The following is a 13,902-nucleotide window of genomic DNA, read 5'->3' on the forward strand; positions in this document are numbered from 1 at the left end:
AAGAAATATACATAATAACCTCAAAGAGTCATAAAAAAACAGACACAAACTGACCTCAAAGATAACCTCAGAAAAACACGAAACTGCCTCAGAGACACACAAAACAATCAAACAAATACACAAAATGACCTAAAAGACACATCTAGACCATAAAATAACCTCAGAGAAACATAAAATTACCCCAAAGACACACAAAGCAAATGGGAAAGAAACAAAAGGACCTCAAAGGGACAAAAAAACAACCTATAAATACACAAAATGACCACAAAGAGACCCAAAATAACCACACAGAAACACAAAATTGCCTCAAAGACACACACAAGACACAAAATGACCCAAAAAGACACAATGAAAAAAACACACACACAAAATAACCTGACCTCAAAGAGACAAAAAATAAACACAAAAAATGACCAGAAAGGACACATATCGACTACAAGAAAGGAAGCAATACCACCACAAAGTCTGTGTCTCGCTCCGATGTAGACGAGGTGTTGGGTCTTTTGCAAATTTGCACCCAGGGCCCCACTGTCTCATAATCCGCCCATGCTTATACATGTTTCAGCAGCACAAAATTACACATTTAGCAGCAGCTTTGAAGGTGGAAAATAGTCTTTCTTTGTGTTGTCTCAATTCTCTGATGCCTTGATGAGTAAGTTCAAGTTGAGTCTTAAAATTTAAAAGGTGAATGTAGAAAATAAAATACTTCAAATGCCTGTTTCTTGGTCCTAACAGCACCTCTTTAAAGCACTTTTTGTTGCCCAGCATGCACCTCTCTGCCCTCCATTCACCTCAGCCCAGCCCTGAACCCTCTCCCCGGTATCGCTGACCCATGCTTCATCACTGCAGAGCAACTCAACCCAACAGGCTTCAATAATTCAGACAGACAGCAGATAAGAGGCGAGCCGGGGGCAGCCATGCGTGCTGTTTACTGCAGGAGAGACCCACAGAAGTGTTCCTTCCCAGTGTAGCACCCACTGTATGTTACCTGTGTGCACCTGCTGGGTGTCAGCTCACAGAGAGAAGAAGAGGGGAAGCTACAAAATAAACCCAGTCAGGTGTGACAGAGCTGTTGGGGGCTTTTGATCAATTGCATGGTTCAGTTTGGCTCTCAGAGAGTAAGAAAAACAAAACAGAAATAACTTCTCAATTGTGTCCTGATGTGACTTTGCTCTGTCTGATCTTTGGTCCACACAAACACAGCAAAACAAACTGATGACTAAATATTAAACTTCTGTCCATTTCACAATAAGTGAGATCTGAATACTTTGGTTATTTACAAAGGCTTTAAACCTTCATCATAATGCCTGAAAGTCTTCCTCAAACAATCAACACATCAGATAATCGAACAAATACCAAAGACAATATTAACTGGAGCCTTTTGACAACTTGAATGATCACTTTAGAGAAAACACAACTCACCTGAACTGAAAACAGCTCCTCAACTTTGCACCCGTCCACCATACCGCCTGTGAGCCTCCTCTCTGTCAGCACAGTGTCCTCTTGTGCTCTTTATACTCACCGACGGTCGTAAACCGACTCATTTCCCCTGACGGACACTTTGTCTCCACAGAGAGCCGGTAAATGAAACCTACGGAGCGGCTGTGTGTCTCACAGTTCACCCGCTGCTGACCGGAGGCTTCCACGTGTCCTCTCATGGATCCTTTATAGGATCCGTGTGAATTAAACATTAAAGACTCACTGCTTGTAAAGTTTCTGTTCTCATTATTATTATTGCAGCTACATGTGGGTCATACAGTGGAGCAATACAATTATTCGATTAATTGGTTTGTAGATCAACAGACAAAATACTATTTAAAATAATTAGGTAAAAAATGATAAGCATTCAGGGGCGTAACTTTGGTTTGAGAAGTGAGGGGGGCACAATAAATCAGGGGTTTTGGGCTCCACCCCCAGAAAAAAATAGGATTGAATCCCATTTCCTGCATTTACATTTAGGCTAAATCCAAATATCTGGACTTCACCACACTTGCAGATTCGCAGCTTTTGCATGCGTTCCCGGGAAGTCTGAGAGTGCTTAGGGCTGTCCAAATCCACAAGGGGCCTCAAGTGGACTTTCTGCAGACTTCTCAAGAGTCCGTATGGGTGCACACACAAGCAGACCAACACATTCTCACTCCGACCTCGTCACATATTACGTTTGGTCATGGATCGTCCGCATCCAGATGACGTGAAAGGTACCCTGGGTGTGTTGGTTGTTGTCGACGTTAAACGACAGCTTTTTTCGTCAGTGTCTGATGCTTCAAGTCACTGCCAAAGCACTGAATTTAGACGATTTCAAAATGTGAGACCAGGTTGACTCAATAACCCACAATTCATTGCAATACGAACCTGAAGTTGTGGTTTTGTTTCAATTGCTGCAAGAAGAAACAAAACTTGTGAATGTGTAAAATAGTTATTGATAATTAGGCCTATCATAATATTACTTGAATTGTGTAGGTCAGAAAAAATATTCAATCACATCATGATACAGAGATATGAATAAGAATAAGCTGTAGAGGGAGTGAAAATGCATTTTATTATTGCGGCCCATCAGGCTGTGCAGTGAAACTGCACAGCCTGATGGGCCGCACATCAGGCTTTGTATTGAGTCACAAAAAGGCCACACATGGCATTTATATTTTGTTATCTGCAGGGTCAGATGAGTGATCATTGTTCATCAACTTATATGACATATATATGAATGTGACAGCAGCGATAGTTTAACGTTTCCAGGGCAACAAGTAAATCAGTCTCAAGGGCTGTCTATCAGCCGCTTACAGTCTCCACCCTTGCAGACTTTATGTGATGACAGTTAATACGTCTATGTGGGACTGAAGTCCATGAGGGTGGACATTTGGATTCAGCCTCAGGGATTTCGGTAACCAAAACAAAGTCCAGGAGATGATTAAGTTGGTCATCAAACTGTAGCCAAAATAGTACTTACTATACTAAATATTCTAGGGGAGGGGCAGGGAACCTCCTAACACAGGGTAAATTGTAATACAGAGCAGCAGAAACTGAAATGAAATCATGGATAACACCCTTTTAACAGTTAGGTGGCAAGAACAAAACAAACTAGCCCTCACTGGTAGTAATTTAAACCAACTGTCAACAGAATGCAAGTGCAAATAAGAAACAGCACGCAAAAAACATCCTTTATGATACAAAATTTCACAGATTTTTTTTATTATAAAAATTGCAGTCACTGGCAGAATGCCAATTTAAAACATACACTGAATCAACATATTGCTCCTCTGCATTGACATAAATGACAGGAATATAATACGAAAATGCAAAATGGTGTAATAAAAGCTGCACAAAAGGAGTGGTACCATTTAGCCCTTATAAGTTTTATCTCAGGTGTTAAAATTGTGTTATAAACCAGCTTTATCTTGATTTCTGTACAAAAAATATCCAATAAACTATTCAACCCATCCAGAGTGAAAACATGCATTGCATTCAAAATATAATATCAATATACTGACGCAACAAAACATGAAAAAAGAGACAAAGAATCAGTGACAATGAGGTTATTTGTTTTGTCCGCTCATTGGGTGCCAGAAAAAATGTTGGTGTTGTTCGTTTCTGCCAACTATGGAAACTTTTGACAACACTGTGGTTTATGTGTGGTTAGGTTTAGGGACAAAATGTTTAGGTAAAGATAATGTTTTGGCTTAAAATATCCAGTTTTGAGGACACGATCCCCACTGGAAAAGCAGCAATGTCTCTGTAAACAACAATGGCATTTTGTGCAACTATCCTCGCTAATTAGTCTTAATTAGTAAAAAGCTGCTGAAAACAGAGCAATGACTGAAGAAAAGACAACCGATGTTGTTGTTTGTTGGTCTCAAACAGTGGTCTGCAAGTTGGCAGGCGTCTGGCTTAGGCATAACGCCATCCACCATCCCAACCTCCCAATGACAAAGTCAGCTTACATATTACCTCGCTTTCTCTTATCTGAAAGGTACAAATGTAACGTATTCATGGTTTGCAGAAACGTACAATACCAACATTTCCTTCTAACAACTGAGCCTCAGGTGCTGCAGATATTTCTTGTTCTTCTTCATGTCCGACCCTTTTCCATGGTTTCCAGGTCAAAAGTGCGGATTCTGTTTTTGATGTGGCTTAATTTAGCTTTCAGATAATCACAGCGTTCCTTTTTCTCAAGGAATCCAGGGTCCTGTGAAAACACACACATAAAATAATCTATTGATTAATGGATGCACCCTCCATTACCTTAATCCGTCTCTTTACTTCTCTGTCTCTTTTCCTCTGCTCACTGCCGTCTTGCCTGAGTCATTCTGTAATGTAGCTGCGTTAAATGAGAATTTCCAACACTCAGTTTCAGGGTGGAGGAAATATTATTTGCATCAGTGGAGAGCTTCATTGGAGAAAAGCTAATATTACCTGGGTGTTGACACAGCAGCAGCAATTCTAAATGTTATAATTACCAAATTATATTTCAGTTGTTTTGGAGTGAACAGATGGGAAACACGAGGGATTCAGTTTTTAATGAACTTACTCTCTTTTTCTGCTGATACTTCTTCAAAATACTTTGAATCCTCTGCTGATCCTAAAAGAAATGACAGAGAATGAAGACCAAATGGGTAGTAATATGGTTAGTAACACTCATACAACATTATGTTAAATAAATATATATACTATGTCTGTACAATAAGGAGGCCTTATTATAACCTTTACAACTCAGATTAAATCCTGGCCAATCAAAAGACAGGGGTTTAGACCAGAGGAGTGGACCTAAGTCACATGACTGACAAATTAGATTACTTTAGATTCGACTTTACAAAATCAACAAAGACTTGGACTTGGACTTGAGTCTTTTGACTTGAAAATACTTGATAGTTCCCCCAAGCCCAAAGATTAAAGGTATGTTATTTAAAAAGTGTGACAGAAATCGGTTCATTTCCTGAATCATCTAAGGTTAATGTTATTCATTTCTAGCAGGTCGACACTTAATTCCTCAGGTGATCCAGTTTGTTTTCACCGAACTGACAGAATCCAGTCAAGAGGAGAGAACCATGAGGAACTAATCTTAGGTCACTGAGCTCTCATTGGAAAAAATAATACCTAACTTTGTACAACATGTGACGTTGCAACGTTGCAATAAGTTGAGGCTTGTATTTCAGCCTGCGCTTAACAAAAAACAACCAACAGCTTATTATTACGACAGATATTTCTGTTTATTGTCAGGCAGTGCCCTCTAGTGGCGGTAGTAATTATTACAGGAGCAAACAAACACAGGACTTTCATCCAGGAGAAAGGTATTCATGTCCGGAAGTCAGTGTTGACTTCTCTTAATAACAATGTAGCCTAATGTGCTAGTATGTGTAGCATTCTACGCTAGTGACGTATGTGACATGTCTAATGTGATGAATGTCACATGACATATGTGATGTTACATTAGTTACAAAAGTATTTATTTAATGCTTAACCATGATGTATTCCTAAACCTAACCACATAGTTTAGTTGCCTAAACCTGATGAACTGCTACTGTTTCGTGACGTTAAGGACATGATTAAAATTGTGACCATTAGAATGGTAATATATGTAATTTTGGGGCCAGTCATTGAAGACGTTGTGGAAGTCAGTGGGAATCGATCTATTCAGTTGGTCAGGTATTAGAGAGCACTGAATATTAGCATAGTGAGCTGATGCATAGCTAAGTCACTTTTAAAATGAACTTGTTTTAACAAATAAATACAAATTTAAAAAAGCATCCATAATATTTGTAAATCGAATATGTCATTCATATGTTGGTGACATCATGACCAGTTTAGGACTCAAAACTCAAAGTTTAAAGTGGGATTTATACTTATGCGTTGAATCGACCCATAACTACGCCGTAGCCTGACATGCACCTCCCCAGAAATGTAACCAGCTGGGTGGCTTCGCACACCTCCTGTCTGTTTCTGTAAGCTGAAACCATTTCCCTCAGTGGAAACAAAGCTTTTATTTACTTTAATTTCACAGATAAGAAACAATAAATTGTGAAGACAATAAAGCCTCCACTAAAATAGCATTTTAAGTCTTGTGTGTGATTTATCCTGGCTTCATATGAGCAGAGGAAATCTCTGTTTGAAAAACGTGTTTAGTATAAGACAGTTGTTTTGTCGGTGAACCTTGTGGGCTGTAATGGAGCTGAATTTTGTAACGTTACCTTTGTTAAATGTTGCTGTTGCTCCTGGCTTCATATGAATAAAGGAAATCTCCGCTAGCCCCTGGGCTAATTTATATAATGTAAAATGCCATAGGCTTGTGCGAATGACATTAGCATGTTGTATTAGTGGGGAAAATGTGTCCAGCAAGACTTGAGACTTACTTGTGACTTGCAAAACAATGACTTGGTCCCACCTAGTTAATGAAAATGGTTAAATAAAGGTTACTGTACATGCGTCTCACCTCTTGGCTTTTTCCATCTCTGAGCAGTCGTGCCATCATGACATCCAGCTTTCTGAACTTATCGAGGGTGGTGCTGATATCTTTGTGGAGGTCCTTGTACTCCTGATACTGGTCATTGAAAACTGCTTTGTACTTTTCCCTTTCCTCCACACTGCTGATCTCTGGATACTTTCTATAAGGTTTAAAGGAAGATTAAGCGGTGTCATGACATCTAGTATAAACAGTATGACTCATACAGGTAGAGAAATGTTTTGCAAAAAGGAGTCAGAATATTTACACAATCCGGTAACATGCACATTCACTCACATGATGTAGTCTGCGATGATGTGTACTTTGGGGGTGTATTCTGCGCCTCTGTTCAGACTGACTGGGTTCTTATGTACCACAGTTTGATTAATACAGTCTTTGCTCGGAGACTTATCCATTTCATCCTTGAATGATATGCGCTTTGGTTTTTGAGGAGTCAGTGGGATGGACTGGTGAAACTCCTCCTGGGGCTGAAGGTAAAAGACAAAAAGGATTATTAACAAAATATGAACCAGCAAATGAAATTATGTAATGAATATACCCCACTATGCAGGCCTGTGTCATCATCACAAGAAACTCTCTAAGAGGCCTTGGAGCTAAATTTAGGTTAAGCTATGTGTCAGAGAAATCCCAATTTTAAAAAAAAGTACAGCCAAGAGAAAAAACTGCCCCATTCTTTTGCTTCAACAGGCTAAGCCTCTGAAGCTGCATTCCCTCAGCTGGGAGATGGAATTATTATGTTCACTCCTGGCCTCTCGCCCTTTCTTATTGGACATCAAATATATTGGCTGACCATGCTGTTTCTCACCCGTAGGTGGTGGCTGTGATGCTCGATAAAGTGGACTCTATTTGCAAACAGTAATAAGCTTGAAGGGAATGTACACATGTAGTGTGAGTACTATATCTCGGCCATCTGTGTTGATTTACACTACGAGAAATTAACTTGGCACAACAATAAACAGGCTGTCTACTCTAATACTTTAAAAGAACTATTGGGTGTTTACTGGATTGCTCAATGGGTATGTTGGAGTAATTGGATCAAATTCCAATGCCAACCATCACACAGTGCACATAGGCCTATTTGTTTTTGCCATGCTCTTGGGCAATGTGTTGGTTGGTCTGTTGTCCCTGACTTGAAATATCTCAATAGCATGCTAACACGCTAAACAAAGATGGCAAACAAAGTAAACATCAGCAGCTTTACATCATATGTTAGTATAGTCATAGAGTGCATTTACATGGACATGAATAACCCGTTCATAATTTGGTTTTTGGAGCTTCCTGTTAACACCATATCCCAAATACAATCATAACTGGAACAGGTCTCGTAAACAGGATATACATGTCCATGTAAACACACTAATTGTGAGCACATAAGCATACTGATTAGCGATGCACAATGTTGGATTTTTTGCCAATATCCAATGGCCGATAACCGATACTGATATCGATATATCCATTTTTTTCCCCCACTCAAGTTTAGTGATCATCAAGTCTCTTCTGTAGTGGAATTAACATCATATTATGCATGTATACTCTTATCGTGATGGCCCACCAGCAGATGGAGACATGAAATACAATACTTGTATGTAATGTATGTAATATTCAGTCATTGTGCAAATAAGAAAAAGCATGCTGGCAGATTCTTTTGAAGCCAATACCAGCCAATGCCAATGACGCTGGTATTATAATGCATCCCTAATACTGATGTTAGCATTCAGCTAAGTTCCGTACAGCCTAACAGATCTGCTAGCAAGCTCATCCTGTCAACCTTACACTGCGCAGATTACACAGCTTTAAAGGGACAGATCACCCCAAATCCAAACTACATATTTGTCCTCTTACCTGTAGTGCTATTTATCAATCTAGATTGTTTTGGTGTGAGTTGCTGAGTGTTGGAGATATCGGCCGTAGAGATGTCTGCCTTCTCTCCAATATAATGGATCTAGATGGCACTCGGCTTGTGGTGCTCAAAGTGCCAAAAAACTATATTTGAAAAACTCAACAGCAGACATTTCTTTCCAGAAATCATGACCCGGTTACTCAAGATAATCCACAGACCTTGTTGTGAGCAGTTTCATGTAGGAACTATTTTTCTTTCCACCAAATTATACCCCAGCCTTCAATACTACTAGCTCATCTGAGCAAGCTAACGTTACAGCTCAGCCAAGGAGGACAGATATTTTTTCTCCAAATGGCAAAGGTATGACCCACACTTCTCTCACTCTGATTCACTAGCACTCCTTGCCCTCATTGGTTGGGTTGGTTAGGTTTAGGCAGCAGGAGTGAGGTTGGTCAGGTTCAGGGTAAGAATGTCAGGGTGAGCCAAACAGAGGCACGGTAAGGCAGAGTAAGGCTGGTCATGCCTTAGCCACCAAAAACCTGGAGGAGGACGCTTTCAGTGTTTAAAACTTGCACTGTCACAAACACAAGCCTCTCATTCATGAGTAGATGCGCTTCCTTCTGCGCATAGATACAGTTGGCGGGTGTAATTCTATAGAGAGAAAATAGTTCCTACATGAAACTGCTCACAACAAGGTCTGGGGATTATCTTGAGTAATCAGGTCATGATTTCTTGAAAGAGACATTGCTGTTGAGTTTTTCAAACAAATTATTTTGGCACTTTGAGCACCACAAGATGAGTGCCATCTAGTTCCATTATATTGGAGAGAAGGCAGACATCTCTACGGCCGATATCTCCAACACTCAGCAACTCACACCAAAACAATCTGGACTGATAAATAGCACTACAGTTAAGAGGAAAACAAATGTACTTTTTACTTTGGGTTTAACTGTCCCTTTAACATAGAGGCATTGATGTTGTTATACCATTATAATTTATAGAGCAGTGTTTATGTGTAGGACTATGTCTTATGCTGTCGATTCAAAAGTAAACTTCTCACTGTCGATACCAAAGACACAGGCAAGAGTGACTTTGCCATAACTCAATATTACTATCAATATCATTGACTCTTTTTTAGTGCTATGTCAGCCTCACCCCAGTGGCAAATAATTTTATATGCATCGGAAAAGCATTGTACATGTGGAAGCATAAAAAATAATGCCTGCTTCACCTTTAACTTATCTATTTCTGGCACATTTACACAGAGAGGACTGCATGGTCTATAAAGTAAAGAAAAACACAGTTTACAGCTTTGGGACGAATCCTGGTCGACTGCCAGCAGAAAAAGCTGACATATCAATACCAACAAATGGCATGGTCACTGCGGATTATCTTGACTGACTTTAAATTTCATTGGATTTGATCTGCCACTGTTGTTTCGGGGCTGTTGTTGGCTCATTTGCAACCAGTAATAGTATCCCTTTCTGTTGTCAACAATAAATGGGGTGTTTGATATGTCATATATATTTTAAATGACATCAAAAGATGGTAAAAACAGGGGGAGAATGATGCCCAAACTTCATTTGGAAAGCCTCAGGAGAGAATGTGACAGATAAGCATAGACAGAGTAAAACACAAGAAAGGGGATAAAGCATGGGCTAAATATTTACGGACACTGAGAACAAAAGCTGTGAACACTTTAACAGTGCTGTGGACGGTCACACCTCACAAGAGCTGGCTCGGAGATCACGCCGTAGTTCACAGTTTGAATTTTGAAGTTCACAGTCCCAAAAAATAAACTAGTTTCCGATCATATTTTTCCATTTATTAGAATAAAATAAAATCTTGTGATTATCAATTATTCACAGTTATTTCCCAAGACTGTTCGGATGCTTCAAATTTGTTGTTGCTTTGGCTGACGTTCAAACTTGTTTGTTCAGACCTGGCATGCACAATTCAGAAAAATGGGAGACCTTTTACATTGGAATCTGTACTAAGTGGTGAATAAAACGTCTTCAAATATTCATATGATCTGGCTTCCGCAGTACCAGCAGCTGTGTTGTCTGTAATGATGGGTGAAAATGAACAAACAAATCTTTTAAATGAATTGTTTTAGTGTCAGCCTGTTGAACATCTGAGGGCTTATGAATCCCCAACATTACCCACTCGCCCACTCACTGCTATCGTAGGGTACTGATCACGCCCCCTGCTATGAGGAGTGAACAAGAAGAGGTTGAATCGGGCTTGAGACAGGAACTCAACCAGCCAAGGCTGATGTAATGACAATAAAGGCTTTCTAGTTCTAGTTCTAGTTGTGTGGAAGTCTCTTACCCTGTCGAATGGTGTGTCCCTCCTGGTAAAATGTGTGGTGCCCCACTCTGTGGTTCAGTAAAGGAAAAGGTTTGGTTCCGATTCTGGTAGGGGGAAGTGCATTGACGGGGGAAACAATCTTCGACATAACACTGGCAGACCGAGTGCTGTAAATCCGCAGGTGTTGTAAAACAGTATGTCTGCATTGTTAACTGGGGAGGGAACAGGGAAGGATGCTTACATTTACGTTGATTAGTTGCAAACAGATAAGTTCAGTTCCTTGTTGGCCAAAAACTTAATGACCTCCCATGCACAAGACTGCACTTCAAAGGGGAACTGACACCTTTTGTATTGGCCCTATATAGTGCAATAACTTAATACTTCTGCACTGACTTCACGAGGAACATTTCCCGTATCCAGCAACTCTGCTCTTTTTATGACAATGATTCGCCTCCCACTTTAAATCTAGAAGCGACAAACTTGTCCTCCATCTAAAATCTTTGTAGAATTAATGACCTGTACCTGGTTCTCGAAGTACTCCCTCTCCCTACGTGCCGCCTCATGCCTCCACATCTTCAGACACACCAGGAAGCTTCCCAGATACATCGTCATGTTGATGAAGATGAAAGCCGTTCCCGCCATCTGGCCCCCATCGACCCGACACAGATTGGCCATGATGGGGTTAATGCCTATTGTCGTGTAGCACAGCCCTCCACGGCTCAAGTCGTTCAGGTAGACGATCCCTGCTGCCATGTAGAGCAGGAACAGCGCCACGTTGATGAAGGCCTCCGTCAGAGGCCACCAGGGGGCGTCAAGGAGGATGGTGCGATAGTACATTGTCATTCCCATCACTAAGAGAGCGAGGGTTATAATCCAGGAGATTCCAGCTACTGCCAGTACAAAGGGAGTCATGGGGCCTCTGTAGCTGTACCCAGACAGGCCTAGCCCATTGTTGTACACGCCGTTATAGAGTCCGTAGCTGTTGGACCACTCGCTGTCTTTCTGGATGTAAGCGATAACACAAGCGAAGACCATGCCCCCGAATAGCAGCTGGAGTCCTGCAAGAAGTCTCAGCAACCCTGGCCAGGATTTCAAATAAGAGTACTTCAGGTTGTAGACCTCCAGCTTCTCGGCGTAGTACTCTGCAGGGTGGATGCTGGTCAGGATAGACTCCTCTCGTGGGACCACATCGAACAGATCATCATCCCTTAACAAAGGCTTCTGGGAGTTCTGGCTGGAGTGGCCAAGTGAGTCGCCCCAGTTCCTGCGCTCCAGCAGGGGAGTTACAGGAGGGCTCACCCTGGTCCCATTAGGAAGGATCTGGATCCTACTGGTGCTGGCCTCAGAGTCATTAAAACTGTCACTTTCCTTTGCCCATTTATGGATGAGGCCCCCCCATGACTGAGGGATGAAGGACTTCAGTCTGTCCTTCAGGCTCCCTTTATTGTCATCCTTCTCTGCATACGGCGGAGTGCTGGATGTGCGGCCTGTGGAGTTAGTATCACCATCATCTGTGATGTTATCTGGTGTGGGTGTGTGAGTAACCCACACAGGCACTGGTGGATCACTAATGGCGTTCCTCTTGCTAGAGGAGGACCCGACCACACTGTCAGCCTCTTGTCTCTTGAATTTCCTGCTCCAGCTTTTCATGCTGTGGGCTGATTTTGGTGATTCATTGAGAAAGAAGTAATCACGCAGTCCTTATGAGGCATGGAGAGGGAGAAACTGTGGGGGGCAAAAAAGATAAATTATTAGTTATGGATAATAAGCATGAAAGCATATGTGCCATAATTACATGCTGTAAAATGTATAATTTATACACCTGAGCCTCAGCAGCTCGCATGTTATGATTTTATCAGTATTCCAGCATCTCTCATTTGATTCAAATCAAAATGATTGTGAATGTGCCAGTTGTTATGAACTTTAAACTTTATATCACCTTCCATAAACCTCTCAGATGTATAAAAAATAAAATATAAAAGAGAAATGATTGTAAAACTATGATTCTATTGTCGTCTCTAAGATAAAGACGATATGAAATAATGGAAACGGTGTCCTCTCTGAAGATTTAATCTTGAAGGACCAAATCTGTGTTTAAGGTGATAAAACAAACTTGTCAGCAACCAGCTGGCTACTTACACACCCAGCAGATATGGAGCAACATTGCCGTTTATTTAAAGTCTTGTTTGTGTCCACCTTGAGAAAATAGGCACAATATTCTCTCTACTTTTTGTTCCATTTTGGTTTCCACCAACTCTTGAGTGACATATCTGGCTCTTGAGCTGCAGATTGCCTGGTGAGAGTCGTGATAGTGACCCAGAACAGTGACAGTTTGGCCTGAAAATCAAAACAGTGAACTGAAAGATACTGAAAAGTTCTGTAATGATGAGGGAAACTGCAGAGCTAGGTGATAACTATATGTGGTTTCGTCATATCTTATTTACACCTGGCATTAATCTGTATTTGGATATGTTATCTGGATTACGAAAATTAAATGCATACAGACTAATTCAAAGACCCACTGACTTGATATCATTATCCAGATAACATATCCAGACACTGATCACATGTTGAGATGTACATAGGGCCCATAAGTTGCAATGTAACCATTCAGGGCATATCCGCATCTCCAATTTACATCCAAGAGTGTTTGTTTTTGCCACTGACATGTTCAGATTATTATTTCAAGTGTTCCCTACAGAGACAGACCTTTTTCTTAAAGAGTAAGATCCTTCTTGTTGAACCAGAAACAGTCCCACAATTGATATCGCTAAACCCACCAGACTCCATTTAAATAAACAGTAATTTTATCATCATAAATGACACTTCATTCAAAGTCAACTGAGACAAAATAAAGCATACAGAAGCTGTCTTTGTCCGTCTTTTAGCTGTCTCAACAATTACCAACTCTGGTTTGGTTACAGTTAACCTTTAATTTACCAAGTTAGATGTAAATATCACACTTAAATATGCTGGCACTATACATGCTAAAATGAGTGTTTATTTAAATGGGGTCTGGTAGAATTGGCGATGGAGATTTCTGGGCTTTTTCTGGTAAAACTAAAAGGTCTATCTCTGTAGGGTTGCTCTTCATGAACTGTCAGAAACCTAAAACAATGATCTGAGCCTGTCAGGGCAAAAACAAGCAGTTTTTGTGGACATAAAGACGATGTAAACATGCCCCAAGTGGTTACATTGCAGTCTGCCTCACCACTGCCGTTTGCAAGACTCTAACTCAGTTCTGGACGAATTTAAAAAACTGTTGTTCCTATTAGTTATATAGACATAAAACCATGGG

General features: G+C 40.6%; 1 protein-coding gene across 1 annotated transcript in view; it reads right to left on the reverse strand.

Moving 5' to 3' along the window:
• Window positions 1-13,902, reverse strand: part of ocln1 (occludin1) — a 33,955-nt gene that overhangs the window by 19,325 nt on the left and 728 nt on the right. Inside the window, exons 2-7 of the mRNA XM_078172854.1 lie at window positions 11,127-12,329; window positions 6,731-6,921; window positions 6,425-6,596; window positions 4,526-4,576; window positions 4,078-4,183; window positions 1,523-1,663 (exon numbers count right to left, since the gene is read on the reverse strand). Of these exons, the coding sequence (XP_078028980.1) occupies window positions 1,523-1,663; window positions 4,078-4,183; window positions 4,526-4,576; window positions 6,425-6,596; window positions 6,731-6,921; window positions 11,127-12,254 (1,789 nt within the window). The 5' untranslated portion in view covers window positions 12,255-12,329. The remainder of the gene's footprint in view (window positions 1-1,522; window positions 1,664-4,077; window positions 4,184-4,525; window positions 4,577-6,424; window positions 6,597-6,730; window positions 6,922-11,126; window positions 12,330-13,902) is intronic.

Source organism: Epinephelus lanceolatus, chromosome 12, assembly GCF_041903045.1.
Source record: "Epinephelus lanceolatus isolate andai-2023 chromosome 12, ASM4190304v1, whole genome shotgun sequence".
NCBI lineage: Eukaryota > Metazoa > Chordata > Actinopteri > Perciformes > Serranidae > Epinephelus > Epinephelus lanceolatus.